The sequence below is a fragment of the Lepidochelys kempii genome, chromosome 7 (genome assembly GCF_965140285.1).
Source record: "Lepidochelys kempii isolate rLepKem1 chromosome 7, rLepKem1.hap1, whole genome shotgun sequence".
NCBI lineage: Eukaryota > Metazoa > Chordata > Testudines > Cheloniidae > Lepidochelys > Lepidochelys kempii.
The window spans coordinates 9,651,183-9,673,672 of record NC_136386.1 but is presented as its reverse complement, the minus strand read 5'-3'; the positions used below and the strand labels follow the sequence as shown (position 1 = coordinate 9,673,672).

Below are 22,490 nucleotides of genomic sequence, written 5' to 3'. Positions count from 1 at the left end.
ACATGAAGGAATTCTAATATAGCAAATCCCTACATCTATATTTTTCCTAATATAATATATTCCATCTAATATTTTTGCATTAACAGCTGGAGGATTGAAGAGAAAATGAAGAAACAACAGCAATAAAACAGACTGCAGATTTTAGAACTACAAAAAATAGATATTACAACGATATACTCAAAATATTTGGCTGTATCCCACAAATAGAAACATATGCACAAACACACGTTCAATTTTTATAATACACACATACAAGTAACTGCCTGAAACAAGTTATTCTGCTTAATTTATAACCTCTCTCTATTATCTCATCAGGTGTTTGTGGGGTTGTGAACACGTGTGCCCAAAATTCAGATGATCTACCACTTTCAAAATCTGAAGCCTTTGAAAATGTTTCACAGATGTCACATGTCAGTCATAAAGGAAAATGATCGGCTTGTTAATTACAATGTTCAAGCTTGCTTCTGCTGGATGTTCTGTTAGTTCTACCCCGTCGCTGAGCTCTTCCAGTGTTCCAAGGAAAAACTACTTTAGAGTAGAACCTCAGCTGGTGTAAATTGTCATAATGCCACCAAAATCAGTAGAAGTCAATTCTGCTCTTGCAATTTACACCCGCTAAGGATCTGCTCCTCAAGTATTTTTAGCTACCTGGCTTCCATTCTGACCTATTTAAACAAAGTTGTTAAAAAAGCAGTGAAATCTAAACATGTGCAGTTTAATATTAAATATTACTGAGCTGTAATTCTTTTTTTACTGAGGGAAATCAGTACTAAATACCATTAATGAGGTAAAAAAAAAAAAACAGTGTCTGGTATTAAAGTGTTTTAAAAGGCAGGTGCACTACTGAATTTTTGTAAGGTATATCAGCATATCAAATTGGTTTTAGTTTCATGTGACTACTGGCAAGCACCATATAATACAGGTAGGAAAATTCAGTAAATAAACAAGGGTTTGAAAATGAGCATTAAAACAGCTTAGCTAGCAATTTTATGTCACCCTTATAAGTACCAGATGGTATTCACCCAACAGTTCTGAAGGAACTCAGATAAACTGCAGAACTACTAAATGGTTTGCAACCTATCACTTAAATCAGCCTCTGTACCAGATGACTAGAGAAAAGCTAATGTAATGCCAATTTTTGAAAATTTTACCAATTTTTACCACTCAAGAAAGAGCTCTTTAAAAAAAGAGCTTTCTTTAAAAAGGCTCCAGAGGTGATTCTGGCAATTACAGGCCAGTAAGCCTAACTTCAGTACCAGGAAAACTTATTGAAACAACAGTAAAGAACAGAATCATCAGACGACAGATGAACACAATATGGTGGAGAACAGTCAACATGGCTTTTGTAAAGGAAAATCATGCCTCACCAATCTATTAGAATTCTTTGAGGGTGCCAACTAGTATGTGGACAAGGGTGAGCCAAAGGATATACTGTACTTGGACTTTCCGAAAGCTTTTGACAAGGTCCCTCACCAAAGGCTCGTAAGCGAAGTAAACAGTCATGGGATAAGAGGGAAAGTCCTCTCATGGATCAGTAACTGATTAAAAGATAGGAAATAAAGAGCAGGAATAAACGGTAAGTTTTCACAGTGAAGAGAGACCCCCAAGGGATCTGTACTGGGACCAGTGCTGTTCAACATGTTCATAAATAATCTGGAAAAAGGGGTAAACAATGAGGTGGCAAGGTTTGCGAATGATACAAAATTACTCAAGATAACTAAGTACAAAGCAGACTGCAAAGGGATCTCACAAAACTGGGGGATGAAAAATGGCAGGTGAAATCCACTGTTTATAAATACAAAATAATGCACACTGGAAAACAATCTCAACTTTACATACAAAATGATGGGGTCTAAATTAGCTGTCACCACTCAAGAAAGAGATCTTGGAGTCATTGTAGATAGTTCTCTCACAACATCTTCTCAATGTGCTGCAGGATTAAAAAAAAAAGCTAACAGAATGTTAGGAACCATTAGGAAAGGGTGAGATAATAAAAATCTCAATGTCATAGAATCATAGAATATCAGGGTTGGAAGGGACCACAGGAGGTCATTTAGTCCAACCCCCTGCTCAAAGCAGGACCAATCCCCAACTAAATCATCCCAGCCAGGGCTCTGTCAAGCCTGACCTTAAAAATATCTAAGGAAGGAGTATACTGTATAAATCCATGGCACGCCTACACCTTGAATACTGTATACAGTTCTGGTTGCTCCATCTCAAAAAAAAGATATATTGGAATTGGAAAAAATATAAAGAAGGTCAACAAAAATTATTAGGGATGTGGAACAGTTTCCATAGAAGGAGAGATTAAGAAGACTGGGACTGTTCATCGTAGAAAAGAAATGACTAAGTATGTGATAAAGGTCTATAAAATAATGAACAGTGTGGAGAAAGTGAATAAGGAAGTGTTATTTACCCCTTCACATAACACAAGAACCAGGGGTCACCCAGTGAAATTAATAGGCAGCAGATTTAAAACAAACACAAGGAAGTGCTTCTTCACACAAAACACAGTCAACCTGTGGACATTGTTGCCAGGAGGATGCTGTGAAGGCCAAAAGTATGACTGGCATAAAAAAAAATTAGATAAGTTCATGTCAATTTTTATTCAGCCAAAATGGTCAGGGATGCAATCCCATGCTCTGGGTGTTCCTAAACCTCTGAATGCCAGAAGCTGGGACTTGACAACAGGGGATGGATCACTCCATAATTGCAGTGTCCTGTTCATTCTCTCTGACACCTCTGGCGTTGGCCACTGTCAGAAGACAGGATACTGGGCTAGATGGACCATTGGGCTGACCCAGAATGGCTGTTTTTATGTTCTCACTTCTCCTATACTCCAGAACTTGCATTTATCCTCTAAACCCACTGTTTATAAATGTTGCAACTTAAATTATAGGAAAAGGCCGGTAAATAAAGAACAATATTGTTGGATTATGCAAAAACACTGAAATGACATAGGCTCCAGTTCTTCAAACACTTCAGCACATTTAAATGTATGCATGTGAGTAAGCCCATTGACTTTAATGTGACTTCTCGTGTACTTAGATTTGAGAACTTGTGTGTGTGTAGGATTGGGAGAGAGCAGGACATAGCTAATAGTTCCTCCTCTTTATGTATGCATTAAAGATTTGAAAGGTCCTTCATTTGTCAGATAATGCATTGTGTAGTTTGAAACCCAAGTCCATTCCATATTTTTTTTTCCAAAACAAAATAATTAGGATTTTATTAGAGGAAATATTTCTCCTTTCTCTCTCTCTTTTTTTATTTGGGGGGTGTGTGTGTGTATATATCACATCACAGATGCAGCACTCCATGTGGGCCGTTGAAATGGAGTGGAATATAATTCCTTGATTAATTGCTGTACACCAGCTCCAAGTTATGTACAAATTTAGTAGTTAACCTTGTCACCTCACAAAAGCAGTCATTGCTAAACTTTCCCAGTTTGTCTGTTTGTAACAAACTTGGAGTTTCCTAAGAGGATAAGGGCTTTTGCATCTTCCCCCATCAAGGCATTGCAGTTTTCAGTGTGCACAAACTAAAACAGAGATTTGCTGTAAGATGTTGGAATCTGCCTGCTGATTTTGGGACAGAAGCTCATTAGATATTTTCTAGAGTTCCTTCTTCTAAATGCGTCTCTCTTTACAGAAAGGGTTAAGGAAGGCAGTTTAGAAGATGAAATATACACCTCCTGAAACACTTGGCCTCTCTTAATTGAAAGCACTCAAGAGCGAGCCAAAGGGTGTCACAAAGTGGATGGCTTTCACAGCGGTACTGTTTTTGCACTGAAGTACATAGTACCAAATCCTGTTCTCCTTACTTCCGCTGTCATCTTCGGCTGGACCGCTCATGTGTACAAAGACAGAATTTAGCACACACATACACAATCAAAAATTGACTAGAGCATCTTCATAAATGTAAAGATTTATCTTCACCCCAGTGGAGAACACTTTAGAAAAGGTCACTTCTCTTACGGCTCTGTAGGAGTGGGGCTGGGAGAAGGGGGCTAATTTCCCTACTGGTTCACATATTCCCTACTGTTTTGCATACACGGAGTGAGGGAAATGTAAGTAAAAATATACCAACATCGGCTGAGTTATATTTTTAATATCTAATACAATGCGATTGCTTCTTTACTCAGTGATTCGGGGGTTCTACCCTGCCCTTGATACAGGCATGTAACATTAGTGGGGGGTTTATACACTTACATGTTAGAGGATAAACCCTCTTACCACCAAAGATAGTCACTGCAAAAAACAGGGACCTTAGCTACACCTGGATAACTCAGAGTAACTCCATCTGCTCTCTGTTACACTGGCATATATCTGGAATACCTCTGGTGAAGCCACTGGAGATACTCAAAATTTATACAGGCAAAACTGAATGCAGAATCTCAGCTTGATTATATTATTTATTAAACTATTTTAGGGAAATATATCTGGGAAACCACAGTCAAAATTCTATCCAATAGGATTAACTCCCCTGAGTTTCTCCTCTGCTCATTTTGTTGTATCTACCAAAGAGAACTCAACCTACGAAAAATTATCCAGTATTTCTAGAAACATTCCATACTATGCCAGTTGGCCAACATACTTAAATAACCGAACAACATATTTATTTAACATTCAGCAGATGGACACGATATGAACATCGTGATTTTCAGTTATACTTTTAGAACTATTTGGCGGGGGGAAGGGGTTAATGCCAAGATTCAAACAGGTTCATGAAGTAAACACGTTCCATCTCATCTTAATGACTGGTCTCACTAGGCCCACTTGGATTAACATTCTTTGACATTTAAGTGTACCCCTGCTGCCTTTCCCAAGATATTTTCACTTTAAAAATACTCTTTTATATTTCAGTAAAGATTTCTAATTGTGATTAACATACTTCAGGGCCAGATTGTCAACTGCTGTAAATGGACATACTGCCATTGACCCAACCAAGCTGCGCTGACTTACGTCAACTGAGAATCTGACCCTCAGTTTGCAGTTTCAGTAAGATAATTGTAATTGAAATATTCTCTCTGGAAATATCACTCATTTATTTAAATAAGAGACAGCACTTTTGAACAACAAAAATGAGAGAGAGAGAGAGAGAGAGTGTGGTATTTTAACACTCAGAAGAGCAAATCCTCAGCTGGTGTAAAGCCAAGGATTTACCTCACAGCTGTTGCCTAACATTCTATAGTGTCTATATCTACTATTAAGCCTTGTATTGTTGTTGCTATTATTCTAATATAAATTGTGGTTGCACCTCAGCACCACAGGCATGTACTAGGACCCCATTGTGCTAGGCACTGTATAAAACACATAACACAAGTTTAAAGCTTTGAGTTTGAGCATTGGCCTGCTAAACCCAGGGTTGTGAGTTCAATCCTTGAGGGGGCCATTTAGGGATCTGGGGCAAAAATTGGGGATTGGTCCTGCTTTGAGCAGGGGGTTGGACTAGATGACCTCCTGAGGTCCCTTCCAACCCTGATATTCTATGATTCTAAGTTCCGTTTTTATTTTTGCTTGTGCGATTTGCAATTCTCCATACTTGGGGAAAGGGACTACTCTTATGTTTAACCATAAGTAAAACAACTGGTAATGACACTTATAAAAAGATTAACAACAACTTTATAAATGCATTTTTGAAGAAATATTTAAAGTTACTATGTAATAAACCGAACAGAATGTCATAGAATGTCAGACTGGGCACAGTAAAAAATAAATGTTATTCCCAAGGAAAATAAAAAGACTGAATATTGATGTAACATTCAGCAGATGGAGATGATATTAATATAGGGGTTTTCTGTTGTACTTTTATAGCTACTAGATTTTCTTGTCTAGCTTGGTAACCCAAGGCACCGTTTGATTTTTGGATTTGGACAATACTGCAACAGATGTCCAGACCAATAAAATAAATTCCTAAAGGGCTATGCTTAATTTGTGTAATTGATCAATTTTTGTTACATGGGCTTCAGTTCGCCAGCCTGTAGCTGCTTCCCAGATTAGCTCAGCAGTCGGGATTTCGTTCCATATGTTCCAACAACAGTTTATTGGCCCTTTGATGACACTGCTGATACCGCAGCGTCAGTGGAGACACCTGTTGGCGACATAATGAAATAGAACAACTGGTATTGCAGCTAAGGGAAGAGTGAAAAGCTTTTGGATAGGCTGTAAACACTAGTAAGGCACAGGTTTCAGAGCAGCAGCCGCGTTCGTCTGTATCCGCAAAAAGAAAAGGAGGACTTGGGGCACCTTAGAGACTAACCAATTTATTTGAGCATGAGCTTTCGTGAGCTACAGCTCACTTCATCGGATGCATACCGTGGAAACTGCAGCAGACTTTGTATATACACAGAGAATATGAACCAATACCCCCTCCGACCCCACTGTCCTGCTGGTAATAGCTTAAGGCACAGGTTTCAGAAATGTTATACATTGCGCTCAGATGAAGGGAGTTACACCAACACGTTTCTTCCATAATTAATGTGTCAGACTCAAGGAGGGTAACTCCACCTCTTCTATAGAAAAAGTAATATGTGCTCTAAAACATGGAGGACAGATAAATGTTGAAAAATGAGATCATAAAAATTTTGTAGTGCATTTTCCCCTAATACAAAATGTCAGTGATTTACTCCTTCCCAATACAGGTTTAATTGATTCAAATAGCATTGGTAGTAATTAAAATATGGATTCTAAAGCACAACTGTTAGATATCATCACTCACCTATTAAACTTGCCATAGATGCTGTGTTAATTATCTTCCCATATCCTTGCTTCAGCATAATGCGGCCTGCAGCCTATGACAGAAATTAAAGGAAAGACCAGTGACCCCTTTTGTGATTGTGCTAATAATTACATGATAATAAATTAGTCTTCACTTTTCAGAAGAGTTTATGGATTTTTTTTAAAAGTGCACAGTGTAAAAATTTGATATAAAATGGCTGATGCAGAAAAATTTCTATTGTCATTTTAATTCAGCTACTGTGTTGCCAAAATTTTCAAAAGGTGAATAGTAATAATGGATGCCTCTAGTATTGGGAACTCCAACCGATATCCCACAAAAGGGTCTGATTTTCAGGAAGTTTTGAACACCCGGCCTCTGAAAATCAGGTCTCTTTTTAAGGTGTCTCACCAAAAGTTACTAGTTACTTTTGATAATCTTGGCCTAAATGTATACCTGATTCACAGTGTCACAGAATTGAATTTTTATTTTATTTTTTTTTTATAATTTCAACAGATAATACCAATGGTTATTTTTAAGCATTTTTAATTTTTTTTATCTATTTAAATTTTTCACAGTTGAAAAAAATGCTTAAAACCAATGATGGTGTGCAATTTTTATTTAATTAAATTTTCACAGATGTGGGAAATTATGCGGGGGAGTCAGACAATTATTTAATGACAACAGACATGGAAATACAAAAAGTCAAAGCTTGATAACCATTAAAACACAAATTGTCAACATCACATGTCAAAATACAAAAAGTAAATGTCCTTAAACTCTAAATAAGTTCTCAGGCAGCATTCTTCTTACTTTGCCTATCTGTAAATTTCAGTTGTTATGGATGGAAATATTTTTTCATCAGTTTGCATTTGTTTGCTGAAATCGACATTTACTGACAAAAATCTAATGTGGCCAAGCCTACGGATACATAGCCAAACTATTATTAACACCCGCCAATATACGTTCGATTTTATGATGATAATTAGCAACAAGAATATTATTAAACCTCTGGGTAAGTCAAATGCTCAGAAAACAGCTACAGGAAAATAGTACAGATCCTCATACTTACTTGGCAGCACAAAAACAAGCCTCGTAAATTAACGTTAAAAGTTTTGTCCCATTCTTCTAGTGAAGTGTCTTCACTTGCAGAATTCATGTTAATTCCAGCATTGTTACAGGCAATATGAACTGTGCCCCACCTAGCTACAATCGCATCCAGAATCCTTTGCACATCTTCAGGTTTGCTTACATCTGCTGCCAATGCAATGCTTTTTATCCCTAGATTAAAATGAGATTGATAAAACAAATATCGTCATTCACAGAAAACAAGGTATCCTTTCTTGTGTAACTAGTTACTAATTCTTAAAACAAACAACAACAAAACCAGTTTAATCACCACTCCACAGATGACAGCAAATTATGTGCTATTAATGGAAGCATGATGCATTGGGAAATGAATCTTTTTAAAAGTTTTTAAGTTTAACTTTGGTAGACTGCACTTACTGTAGTCTAATACACAATCAACTTATTTAAAATCAGAGTTCTGACTCTCCAGTTGAATGAATCTTTGAATACTACACCATCTTCTGTTCAAAAGTTTAACTGCAGCTTATCAACTAAAGTGATGGTCATTCCAACAATTCTCTGAGTGCTATGGATCATAAAGTGCATCACTTTCAGATGACAGTTATTAGCTCATAAACAAGACAAAACAGAGGAATATTTTATCTGTTGGGCTACAGATGTTTTTACAGTGAACCCCAGATGCCACAGAAATCAAATAAATTTGTCAGCCAAACTGATTCTAAACATCAGGTTTTTAGAGTTTGGAGTGTACATGTTCTTTAATGTGTAATAATGTATGCAAAAGCCATCCAGAACTATAGCTGTGATTTAAACATGAAAATCTAAATATTCAAAATTATGGCGCTCATAGTAACTAATTCATAGTAACTAATTCATAGTAACTAATTGGCTTCTCAGAATGTTGTTGTCATTTTGACTTTTTTCAACATGTTGGATAATGGGAAAACGTTGATGTGCTATATAATGCTTGCCAAAGCCCCCATAAAACTGATGAAACTTTGCATTGACATTGACAGGTTTTATGACAAATTTTGCTGAAAACTCAAAAATCCAAAAATGCTGACCAGCTCCATCTGTATATCTGCTTTTGCTTCTATGCTAACAGACTTGGTCCATTAGTTGACGAAGTAGAGTCTTATGCTTTTAGGTCCAGAAATCTGCCTTTCAGTCCATGCATATGACTCAACAACCAGGCTATTCATTCTTCGTACACCTTGGTGCCGATGTGCTGTGGTGCCAAAAATATCTCCATCGAGGAGTAGCTGGTGCCCTACACCACTCAGGATTGTCCATTGACCTGTGTTGGTTTGTCTCAAACCTTAATATATATGTAGCAAAATGTAAACATATTCCTGTGTTATCACTAGTCCTGCAATCTGATCTGTGGAGATGGACCTCTGTGCCTGCATGGAGTCTGACTGACTGCAGTGGAAATCCAGCCACATCGATAAGATTGCAGAATCGGGGCCTTATCTTGTATTCATAGGTAGAAAGAAGGTTTTTTTTCCAGAGCTCACCCTATTTTACCCTACACAGAATTTCATCAAGATCATTTTCACCACCTCTTTTTTGCAACATTTCAGCATCCCAACTCCCACCAGCGGTGATACATTGCTAGAGTTCTTTTTCCCCGCTGCATAAAATAAAAGTGTTTCACAACAAAATGAATAATATTTTTGCTACAATGTAGTGATTGTGGAGAATATATAATAATAATTACTGTACCTGATCAAAGTCACACTTAAATCAGGAAATTAAATGGCTAACATACGGGTCTGATCTTCCATTGATGCACCCGTGTAACTCCCATTAAAGTTAACAGGACTTGTGCACATGCATCAGTGAGAGAATAGTCCCCCTATAGGATCCAAGCATCACATCAAACAATTAAGAAATTCTGTTTTCCCCAGGTATGTATCCCCAGCTGCCGTTAATGCTAATGGGAGTGATAGGTGAGCATCTAGCGAAGGACTGAAATGTGGTTTCTCATTAAAAATAGCTTACCAAATTTAGCCAGTACTAATCAAATCCATTAAATTGCTCTAGTGCCTGAAAGGGCAAAGAAACTGGACTTTTCCCTCTTAAAATAAGATACTAAAAAGAAAATTAAACAGTTAGAAATATAGTCTTAAAGTGGGAGCCCAGTTCTGAGCCTATAAATCCAAGACAATTCAGAGTTAAAGCTAAAACCGTCTATTTAAGTCCAGATGCAGATGTTTGTTGAGATGAGCAATTTCAGGCCCCTAAGCAGTCCCCATTGATTCTGGTCATTCAACACACATGAAGGCAGTGGGACTTCTCCGATGCACAAAGTTAGTCATGGGAGTGTTTGCAGGATTGGGGGCCTTAAATTGTATGTTATGAGTCAGTTTATTGCAGAATTCTCTCAAAGCCCTAGATATGGCATGTATAATGTCAACAGACTCCAGTCGTCGGTGGGCAGGGTCGAACCTGCGACCACTGGAGCTAAATGCATGAGCCTCTCCTGCATGAGCTAAAAGCCACATGGCTATTAGCCAAGGCTGTAGCAGACTCATCAATCTCTAGCTGGGTTAGATGCCACTAGAGGAGGACAGAGTGCCACACGAAGCAGACATGGGTTACACATGCACTGAACTTGGAACAGTTTTTTCTGCAACAGTGGATTAACTTTGCAGAGTTTATGGAAACAGCTTTCAGGTTAAACCAGCCAAAGAAAGAGCTGCAAAGGAGTGAAGCACTTGATTTAGTTCTCTATGGCAGTGACTGTCTTGTTATGTGTGTGTACAATGCCTAGCACAAGCCAAAGATTGGGATTGCCACGTTTCTATGTCTAAAACTCGTTCTGGGGTGATGGCACCATTAATGAAGGCAGCAAAATGTTCCTTGATACAGAATACACAAACTGCACAAATGTAAAGAACTCTTAGGAGTAGAACCCACATTGAAAGACTCTGAAAAGATCAATCAGGTGATAATTCAGGGCAGTGTTTCTCAACCTTTCAAGTTGGTGACCCTTTAATTTGAAATCAAAAACTGCCATGACTCCCTTACACTTACTATAAAAATAAAAGTGAAAAACGTATTTGTAATAAACCTGTATAATTTATGTGAGAACAGAGCTGGTCAGAACATTGTCAATTAAATGTATTTTCATCTAAATATTGTTTCATCAAAGCCAAAAACGTTTCATGGAGACGTATTGATTTTCATAGGATCATAGAATATCAGGGTTGGAAGGGACCTCAGGAGGTCATCTAGTCCAACCCCCAATTTTGAAGAAGTTTTCAGTGGAAAGGTTACTGGGGTCCAGGATGGACTCTTGGGTCACTTCTGAGAGAGAGAGATTGAAAACCTGACCATTTCAATCCAAAAATGGACATTTGGACACAATTCAGTTTGACAAAAACTTTTTAAAAAACTTGTTTCCGATCTGCAATGGAATGAAAACAATGTCAAAACTTCCAAGTTGTTGCAAAACAGAATTGTCATCCTCCAGCCAGTTCTGTTTGAAAGGTTGATGGTGAATTCTTTACCTTAAAGGGCAAGGATGTGCGGGGAGTGAGAGATGGAGGTTTTTTTCTTTGCTTTAGATAGTAATAAAAAAGGTCACGCCTTACTACCACTCTGATTGCTTTCTGTGAACCCCCTAGGAGACACAAACCCTTGGCTGAGAAACACTGGGCATCAGTTGAGGAAAGAATGAAAAACTCCTCTGCTGAAACTGTCCTACAGAAAATTTAAACTAGGTTTCCAAAAGGAGTCGGTTTGCCGACAGTCAAAGTGTGTCATCTCCAAGAAAGTCTCTTGTTTCCCTCAAATAACCCATTCCCTTCAGAATACCCTGCTCGATACATATAATCTAACCGTGAAAGCATGTCCAAAAGGCTAGTTAACATTCAAGGGGTAGCTATGGTGTTCCAAATCCTATACCTTTGGCGCACAAGAGCATGAAGCTTTTTCAGGAAGGAAGAACTGGATATCTCAAGGAATTTGTTCTGATCTATAACAATGACCTAGAACTGAACAGCTCTGGATCCCATTACAAAGTCAAAGATCCAATGGTCAGACCCAGTAGTCAAAGCCTTACCATTAGGCTGGTGTTCAATGACCTAGGTAAAATGAGTATCTCATCACTTAGTACTGTTTCTACTGCATAAACCAGCACCTTTTTAAACAGTCTTACCAGAGAGACCAAGGATTGTATAAGCATGGAGTCTAAAACACTCCTCTCTCTGATGGAGATTTGCCCTCAGGAAATGGACTGAGGCACTAAGGCAGGACAGTGGAAGGAGTTTTATGGCCACTGCTTGCACTCTAGCTGTTCTGCAGAAGAACCAAATTTGTGTTGCAACGCTGCAAATGTACTTTTCACAACCAATTTTCATTTTAGAAAATTTCTACTTCAGCTAATACACCACAGAAAAACTGACCTAGGTCCTCCCTGCAGTAGCATACAGTCTATTACAATATCCGTTTACACAAATATTAGAATACAGGCCCAGATGGCAGTATCCCACTTTCCTGAATGAAGCTACATCTTTGATGATATTGAAGAATCCGATGTAGCGGAAGGCTTGGATGTACTTTCACAAGAGGAATTATAAAATGAGTGATACTTCATCTCTTTTCTCATTAAAACTCTATTTCCAATTGTCTATGTTTCCTTTATGAATATAGTTTAGCTTTATCATATTTGCAAACGTCTTTGGAGAGGAATTGAATTTTAGGTCCTATTTTAGTAATAAAAAACACAAAATGTAAGTGGTTTGTAGAAGATTTCACCTATTGTTTGGGATTTTACTTGTGATGTATGTAAGTATTGTGTACCTATATCTGACCTCTATGCTTTTCACTGATGCATGTTTTGAGGAACTATGGCCAATGTTTCCAAAAGTGACAATTGACGATTTTGGGTGGCTCTAAAAAGATCGGCACCCAAAAATTAACAGGCCAGATTTTCAGAATGTGCTGGCTACCCTGGCCACTGAAAATCAGGACCTTTCAATGGGTCCCAAATTGGACACCTAAAATCAGGCAGTCCTGAAAATCTTGTTTTTCAGTATGTTTATGTCTGGCATATCCCTCAAAGTTACATGTAACTAGCTGACCCCCTTAAAAATCTCAGGCATGCTCAGCATTGCTTCTCTTCAGCCCTTTCCCTAGCTCCTCTCCTTGCTTTCTGCCCTGTGAACAAATTATTCCTCAACGACGGCTACTCTATGATGCAGCGAGTGGAAGTCAAGTCACACAGACAATGCCTGCAGCCTTTTCACAGGCAAAACCCTCATTGAGGCTAATGGGTTCTGAACAATGACTGAAGCCTTTGGCCCACGATTATTAGATATACAGGAGACAGATTCATGCCATAAAAAATATTACCCTATGCACTCATGACGTGTTTGTGGCCGTACGATTGGTTTTGTGTGTGAAAGGAGAAGCTGTAGTTGGGATATGTATTAATGGGCGCATGGGCTGTGTCTGGCTGTTCTTTATTAGCAAGTCTTAAGTGCCTTAGCTGCCACGTGATATAACATAAGGAACAACTCTTTCTGGCTGATTGATGTATATTATATAGCACTTATTAATAAAAGATTGCTATTCTCTGTGCCCATCAGTCATGGCTCATTGTATGCTGTTTTTCCTTCAGGTACCCTGGATAAAGAGTTTTATACACAGTAATTTGCTTTCCTGGTTGTGCTTACTCTGTGAGGTAACACAAGCAGGCAATGTGACATTGGTTATTGCTTGCTGACGCAGTGCTAAGATGCTGCGTGAGGCAATCACCCTCGGCAACTGTGGCATGTGTGCGCTATTTGGAAATTCTTTGCTTTGTTATTTGACTTATTCTGCATCAAAACTCGATGCAAGATATTCTCCAACAAGCCACCAGCTACGCAAGTTTAAAATAACAAAGCACACAGACATTACAGGGATGAGCACTGTAGAAGTGCATGTATGAGGGCAATCAGAGAATTAGTACACTGCTTACCTTTCAGGCTGAGCTCTTCTGCTACCACTTCTGCCTTTGCAAGTACCAGATCAACAATGGCTACCTTAGCACCTGCTTCCCCCAATGCATGAGCAAAGGCTCTTCCTATCCCCTGGCCTCCACCTGTTACATAGGCCACTTTGCCATCCAAACGCAGGCGATCAAGGATGTGACATCTGTTATAGCCCCAAAAGACATCATCTTTCACCAGTTCTTTCTGTAGCAAAACACCACAATGCACTGAGGGTCAAAATTCAGTTATGTTAAACCCATTAGCCCCCCCACACACACAAATTATAGAATCATAGAAAATTAGGGTTGGAAGAGACCTTAGGAGGTCATCTAGTCCAACCCCCTGCTCAAGGCAGGACCAACCCCAACTAAATCATCCCAGCCAGGGCTTTGTCAAGCCGGGCCTTAAAAACCTCTAAGGATGAAGATTCCACCACCTCCCTAGGTAACCCATTCCAGTGCTTCACCACCCTCCTAGTAAAATAGTTTTTTTCCTAATAGCCAACCTAAACGTCCCCCACTGCAACTTGAGACCATTACTCCTTGTTCTGTCATCTGCTACCACTGAGAACAGCCTAGCTCCATCCTCTTTGGAACCCCCCTTCAGTTGAAGGCTGCTATCAAATTCCCCCCTCACTCTTCTCTTCTGCAGACTAAATAAGCCCAGTTCCCTCAGCCTCTCCTCATAAGTCATGTGCCCCAGCACCCTAATCATTTTCGTTGCCCTCCGCTGGTCTCTCCAATTTGTCCACGTCCTTTCTGTAGTGGGGGGCCACAAAACTGGACACAATGTCCAGATGTGTCCTCACCAGTGCCGAATAGAAGGGAAGAATCACTTCCCTCTATCTGCTGGCAATGATCCTACTAATGCAGCCCAATATGCAGTCAGCCTTCTTGGCCACAAGGGCACACTTCTCACGTGTGTTAGGGTGTGGGGTAGAATGTGTCGGGAGCTGTTCCTTCCTGCCCCATTACTTTGGTGCAAAAGGTAGGATTGAAATCACGCTACCCAGGTCAGTGAAGTCCAAATGCCAGCAGAGCTATCAGCTCCAGAGGGGGTATGGAGGGGCAAGGCAATGGGGTAGAATGGCTCTGCTGCTGAAAATTTCACTGGATGCTCTAGTCACATAAGTGTAGCATAGCGCACTTCACAGTGAATTCTCTTGCATGCCCAGGGGTCATTGTGAATGTCAAAGGCATAACACCTCCAAAGGCACAATGTACCTTCAACCCCTCCACTATAGGTATGTCTGTGGCTGGCCTGTGCAAGCTGACTTGGGCTCTTGGGGCTCAGGCTGGGGAGCTGTTTAACTGCAGTGTAGACATTCAGGCTCGGGATGGACCTGCAGGACCTGCAAGGTGGGAGGCTTTAATCCAGCTAACAGTGGGGAAGGGAAACTAGGTGCATATTGCATAAAGTAGACGTAAAGGGGTAAGGTAGGAGGGGGGAAATGGCAGGGTTACTGTAATCAATGATATAAAGAAAACAGCTGGCTGCCCCACGGCACATTATAATTTATGACATGCCTCACTCCGATACTGGTTTCTTTTACGATTCTTACTCTTTAGGCAATTACTGGGGAAAGTGATGCATGCAGGATACATTCTTCAAACGAGATTGTCTCTTTAATGCATAAAGTGAAAACAAAGGGTGACATCCTGCCCCAGTGAAATCAATGTGAATTTTTCCACTGACTTCAGCGAGGCCAGGATTTCACCCATACTGCTTATGGAGAGAAAATACACACCTTTGATTTAATCACCCTATCTGCGTGCGCACGGCTCCTTCGGATGACACTCATTCCGCCTTGCACAGGTAAAATAACCTGGAAAAACACGAGTGTCCAAATCAACACTGAACCATTTCGACTTCAGGGCACACCACATTGGGCCTGAGCCAAAGCCCATTGAACTATGCGGCAAAGTCTCCAAGGACTTCACTGGGTTTGGGCTAGGCCCATGCTGGGTATTATGGTGGTTCTCTCTTTGCATGCTGCTCCCTGCACATGAAAGTCCCTTCCTATCCCAATATGACAGTCCTCCATCTTACCTCATATTCCCATTCAAGACTCACTACTACTTTCACAAATGCTAGATCAATAAAAATGCCATTTTGTCTTCCAGTTTTATAAACAAGACACAGCGTCTGGGACTTCCAGTGCATCTGATTTTGATTGTCGAATGAGATTTTATGTTCTTTGGGACTTGTACCAAGATTACTCTTGGAGCTTAATAATAATAATGAGTGAATATTCTCTGGACAATCTTACCTACTACTGTTTGTGTTCTTCTGTATATAAATTACATTTTATGCTCCACCGCTATGATTTGCAGGCCTGAACTAGTGACCTGGTGCCATTGTCTAGATGGCAACCATACCTTAGTGAAAATGACACAGCATCTTGTAGACCCAACACCACTGGCCAAACACAAGAAAATAAGATGGGCAGGCTAGGTACCAGGGTGACTTAGTGATTAAGAGTAGGTGTCAGGGCCTGGACAGTTAAAGCGTCAAATACCCTCTTCTGCAATTGAAGGCAACTATTTCTGATAACACAACAGAGCATGACGATGCACAGTATGAACCATTTGGATCTAGTAAATCAGACCTAGTGTTCCACTGGGTGAATAACATAATGAACTTTTTGGTTCTCTTGCATACCCTGCTGGAACTGAGCAAAGTACGTTTTATAGCGTGGCCACTACTGTAGGGAATAGACAGCAAGAGTGAGACAGCCTACTTCCAGGACTCTTAAAACACAATATTGCTGAAGCAATTTCATAGATGCTTACAATACCAATATAACCCTTAACTAATTGTACAGCACTAACCTGCTCAACGCGAGGATCTGAATTAATTACATTATTTAATTTTCTGACAGCTAATACATTTTCATCAGATATGTTCTCCAGGTAGACTTGTCCTTTCATGAGAGTATTCTCCACACAGATCACTCCATCCATTCTCAGCAAGTGGTTATCCATGACAAAGTTGTAGTCGTTAACGGCATTTCTTTGAGCAGCATCAATAAAAACTATATCAAAGTGTTCGCCCACAGCCACTAACTCCTGGAGAAAAATAAATGATGTCAAAAGAAAAAAGTACTGTTTCCATGCAGGTGGAGGGTCTTGGAACCAACCTCCATATGAAACACATGAAAAACGCCTAACGGAAAACACTATTTTAAAGTAATTATCCTAATCAAAAGTCATTTCTGCTGGAAAGCAGCTTTTTGATTTACAGAGAGCAAGGTAGAACTGGTTGAGATGTTTCTGTATACAGGTTGCCTTGGCTATCTACATACTACCGTATCTATCCACACAGATAAGTCAAGCCCTTTAAATTCCTCCTACCAGTGCCTGTGCCCACATCTGTGTGAGCAACTGAACCCACAGTGTTTTAATACCTCATAAAGCACCACATTCCCAACTGTTGATGGATGCTTGTGGTACAAGTCAGAGGAAATACAAATCAAGATCTCTTGCATTGGCTCAGACACACATCTGTACCTCTTCACTGTGGGGTGTGCCTGCATTTATATTCAATACATTTTAAGAAGCTGCATGTAGCAGGCAATATATGATGGAATTTTCACACATGCTCAGAGTTGACTTAACTCTATTGAAGTCAACGGGAGTTTTACTATGGACTTCAATGGCAGCAAAGTTAGGCCAATGCTGAATGTAGCAATACACAACAAAGAAAATGTTTTTGACAAGAATTAAAAAAACCTCATGAAACAAAGGCTCAAAGATAGTGAGGGAGTCTACCACAACACATCCAAGCGCCCAAGTCTACAATTCCTGATTAACATCTGAACAATGCCATTCTCCTGGGTGTGACCCTTGCTCTCTCTTTCTATAATATAGTCATACTTATGCACCCGCTATCTATGTTTTGGTAAATGGACAGGTTAGGACAGAGATGGACAAACTATGGCCCACAGGCCACATCTGGCATGCGAGACCAACCTACCCTGCCCTTGAGCTCCTGGCCGGGGAGGCTAGCTGCCAGCCCCTCCCCCGCAGCCACACCACCACATGGGCAGTGGGGCTGCAAGCTCCTGCTGCTCTGAGCAGCATGGTAAGGGGGTGGTGGCGGCGGCGTGTGGCGGTGAAAAAATTGGTAGGGAGTCCCAGGGGGCAGTTGGAGGGGGCAGAGGTTCTGGGGTTGTCAGGGGTTGGGGAACAGGGGGGTTGGATAGGGCGTGGGAGTCCCGGTGAGGGGCAGTCAGGAGACAAGGAGCAGGGGGGTTGGATGGGTCAGGGGTTCTGAGGAGGCAGGAAGTGGGAGGGGGCGGATAGGGGGCAGGGGCCAGGATGTTTGGGGAGGCACCGCCTTCCCTACCTGGCCCTCCATACAGTTTTGCACCCTGATATGGCCCTCAAGCCAAAAAGTTTGCCCACCCCGGGTTAAGAGATTGCTGCTGGGACACCACGTCTTTTGTTAGCAAACTTGGCTTATGTCACTGGCTTGGTGGCTTATGAGATTAGCAGACTCTCTCTAGTCTAGCTCCTGGTGAGTTTGTGGACCTCTCACAGAAATGTCCACCATTAGTGGAACTAATTGGCACCCTTATTGGCATTGTAGCAAATGGGACAAGAAACTGAATGAATTCCTGAAGAATGAATCACCCTGTAGAGACGATATATCCAGAACAGCACTGAGGGCCACGGGTGGGGAAGTTCAGAGAGCTCGCACTGCCGCAGCCTGTTGGATGGATAAACATAAGCCTTCATACTCCAGGGCTGTCAATGCAGCACTTTTCACCAACCCTAAGGACTAGATCACGGCATTCCCACAGGCCCAGAGTAAGGGGATATGTGCATTGTGCTGTCCCAGAAGTAAACCAGGGACCAAATTATGACAGAGAGTCACAATTCAGTCCCTAATGCCTCCTTTGCATGAGCTCAGCTGCAAGGACCGAGGCACGGTAAAGGGGTAGCAGAGTGAAAGCTTCACCCACTCCTGCTTGTGCCTGCCCAGTCCCTGCCCACCTATATGGGAAAGGCTGTAATGGCTGTCAGGAGCTCCTCTCCCTTGCTCGTTATGGCGCATGACAAAGGTAGCCCACATAGGTGAGTTGGGGGCATCTCACACCCCATTAATCTTCTGCACAGTTTGTCCCAGGGGTCATGATTTAACCCTCTATGCACATTAAAATATAGTTAGGGAAGTTCCTTTTTTCCTGTGCCAGTGATTATTTTGTACGTGTTTATCATGCACATTCTTATTTGAGTCCTCTCTACACTAAGCAGATCTAACCTTTTCAATCTGTCTCCATATGGAAGTATCTCTGGACCACTTCTATTTCTACCCTATATCTTTTTTGAGATGTGTTGACCAGAGCTGAACTCTATATGCAAGGTGAGGGCACACAACTGATTTATACAATAGCACTATAGTACCTTTAACATTATTTTCTATCCTTTTCTTCAGACATCCTACCATTTTATTTTGCTCACCACTGTACACTGAGCCGATGTTTGCACTGAGCTCTCCACAAGTCCCCTGGCTTTTTTCCTGAGTATATTCAGTTATTTCTAGAAAGCAACAATGTGCGAGAGTAGTTAATATTATTTGTTCTAATGTCATCACCCTGCACATGTGAACAATAGATTTCATCTGCCATCATGTTGCTCAGGTACCTAACTCTGGTAGGTCCCCCTGGACTTAGGCACAATCTTCTCTACTCTTGACTAACCTAAATAATTTTGAGTCATCTGCAAAATGTTGCTACCTCACAGTTTACTCTTGTTTCCAGACTATTAATGCACGGTCACCTCACTGATCAACTTTATCCCACATTGCACACTGACCATTTATTCCTAGCTCTTTGAGTCTTTCTCCTAGACAGATTCTGATCCAGGACATATCTCTCACCCACGACTCTCAGTTTCTTTTCTAGCATCTCTAATGGTTTTTTGGAATGGGGTAGTAGCCATGCTGCCATGGAGCCTAGAGAAAGTTCAAAGGCGCAGTGTAATGGCCCTTGCCTCTAGTAGCTCCCTGAGAGCTACACAGGTCTTGGGAAATTTCTGGATGTAGGAAGGAACCCTCTCTCACCTCCAAGGGTGAGCAAATCCCACTGCTTCCCACCAGAAGAACTGGGAGGAATTGCCATCTATGATTCTATGAAGCACTTGCATGAGAGGAAAGCACTTGCATGAGAAAGTGATCAGGAACAGCCAGCATGGATTCATCAAGGGAAGGTCATGCCTGACTAATCTAATCGCCTTTTATGATGAGATTACTGGTTCTGTGGATGAAGGGAAAGCAGTGGATGTATTGTTTCTTGACTTTAGCAAAGCTTTTGACACGGTCTCCCACAGTATTCTTGTCAGCAAGTTAAGGAAGTATGGGCTGGATGAATGCACTATAAGGTGGGTAGAAAGCTGGCTAGATTGTCGGGCTCAACGGGTAGTGATCAATGGCTCCATGTCTAGTTGGCAGCCGGTATCAAGTGGAGTACCCCAAGGGTCGGTCCTGGGGCCGGTTTTGTTCAATATCTTCATAAATGATCTGAAGGATGGTGTGGATTGCACTCTCAGCAAATTTGCGGATGATACTAAACTGGGAGGAGTGGTAGATACGCTGGAGGGGAGGGATAGGATACAGAAGGACCTAGACAAATTGGAGGATTGGGCCAAAAGAAATCTGATGAGGTTCAATAACGATAAGTGCAGGGTCCTGCACTTAGGATGGAAGAACCCAATGCACAGCTACAGACTAGGGACCGAATGGCTAGGCAGCAGTTCTGCGGAAAAGGACTTAGGGGTGACAGTGGACGAGAAGCTGGATATGAGTCAGCAGTGTGCCCTTGTTGCCAAGAAGGCCAATGGCATTTTGGGATGTATAAGTAGGGGCATAGCGAGCAGATCAAGGGACGTGATCGTTCCCCTCTATTCGACATTGGTGAGGCCTCATCTGGAGTACTGTGTCCAGTTTTGGGCCCCACACTTCAAGAAGGATGTGGATAAATTGGAGAGAGTCCAGCGAAGGGCAACAAAAATGATTAGGGGACTGGAACACATGACTTATGAGGAGAGGCTGAGGGAGCTGGGATTGTTTAGCCTGCAGAAGAGAAGAATGAGGGGGGATTTGATAGCTGCTTTCAACTACCTGAAAGGGGGTTCCAAAGAGGATGGCTCTAAACTGTTCTCAATGGTAGCAGATGACAGAACGAGGAGTAATGGTCTCAAGTTGCAGTGGGGGAGGTTTAGATTGGATATTAGGAAAAAGTTTTTCACTAAGAGGGTGGTGAAACACTGGAATACGTTACCTAGGGAGGTGGTAGAATCTCCTTCCTTAGAGGTTTTTAAGGTCAGGCTTGACAAAGCTCTGGCTGGGATGATTTAACTGGGAATTGGTCCTGCTTTGAGCAGGGGGTTGGACTAGATGACCTTCTGGGGTCCCTTCCAACCCTGATATTCTATGATTCTATGATACTGATACTGATTATGATGTCTAATGGTGTTGACTGGTGACCAGGTGGGCGGCCTTATAGATTACCTGTGTGTGGTGACTGATGCCTTCTCTGCCCAGAAAGCTGCTCTGGGACATTCAGAATTCAATCTGGGGCCATTTTCTCTCCAGCTGCATGTGTTTCAAAAATGCAACATTTCACCCATCTACCTAGAGCAGATTTAAATTCTTTTAAGCCTTGGTGTTTAGAGTAAAAGGAGACTAATGACATTTCCCTGGATTGTTTGTTTCTACCCCAGTAAATCTTAACAGCACTTCTTATCTCCAGCTTTTTCTCTGTCATGTTAAGACTTTGGGCAAAATGAGGAAGAGCGATATCCTGTGATGTATGAAAGGAAGAGTTAACCTTAGTAACAAATGACTTTGGAGTATGAAGTATCATCTTATCCTCCTGGAATAAGTAGTAAGGTTCATGTCTTCTAACAGAGGTTTCAGAAACTCTTCTAAAAAGGTGATTTGGACCATCAAGCATGTATTTATGGTGAGAAAATAAGGGAAATTAGATAACTCCAGTGCGGATGGATGAGTTATGAAAGCTCAACGCACAGTGGTCCGGTCAGAGGTCCAGAAGATAAGCCTGATTGTTAGTATGGATAGACATACTGCTGTAAGGCACTTAGATAGCACTGGGAGGTCTACCAGAGACATGCATGAGCCTATATTTATGACACTGTTTACTGCTGAGATATAAGATATCAGATGTAATTGCAGGAGATCTTAAGACCAAATCTAGGCTATTTTGTAATAAATCCAGCATATCTAGGTCATCTGGTTTCCTGGAGCTGATCTTGTTATCTCAACAGTAGTAAGAGACTTTGTCTACACTCCTACGTAGGCCAAAGTGGTGGAAGGTCTGTGGGAGGCTAGGAAGGTCACTATTATTTTGGGAAAGTATCTCAACTTGTTTAGGCTTTTTACTCACTAGCAAAGCAGTCAGGTTCAGGTAATCTGGGTAAGGAAGGAGGAGCAATTCTTGGAATAAGAGCTTGCTGGGAGGATGGACTGGAGGTCTCTTGAAAATTCTACTAGGTCTGAGAAGCATAGCCAGTTTGGGTTGACAAGAATAACTGTTTCCTCCTTTTTGATTTTTCAAATTACCCTTCTTGATACAGGAGGAAGACATGCAGAAGCGGATTTGGCCCTTACTGAGCCAGAGCATCTGTTCCCAATGATTTCCGGTCTGCTTCCCTAGTGAAGAAAAAGCTTTTTTGGCACGTT

The 22,490-nt window shown here is 41.1% G+C and overlaps 1 protein-coding gene across 1 annotated transcript in view; it reads right to left on the bottom strand.

Annotated features, from left to right (window-relative positions):
* Positions 1 to 22,490, bottom strand: part of LOC140915157 (uncharacterized) — a 48,693-nt gene that overhangs the window by 8,734 nt on the left and 17,469 nt on the right. Inside the window, exons 5-8 of the mRNA XM_078853915.1 lie at positions 16,619 to 16,855; positions 13,775 to 13,991; positions 7,787 to 7,995; positions 6,718 to 6,790 (exon numbers count right to left, since the gene is read on the bottom strand). Coding sequence (XP_078710041.1) covers positions 6,718 to 6,790; positions 7,787 to 7,995; positions 13,775 to 13,991; positions 16,619 to 16,855 — 736 coding nt within the window. The remainder of the gene's footprint in view (positions 1 to 6,717; positions 6,791 to 7,786; positions 7,996 to 13,774; positions 13,992 to 16,618; positions 16,856 to 22,490) is intronic.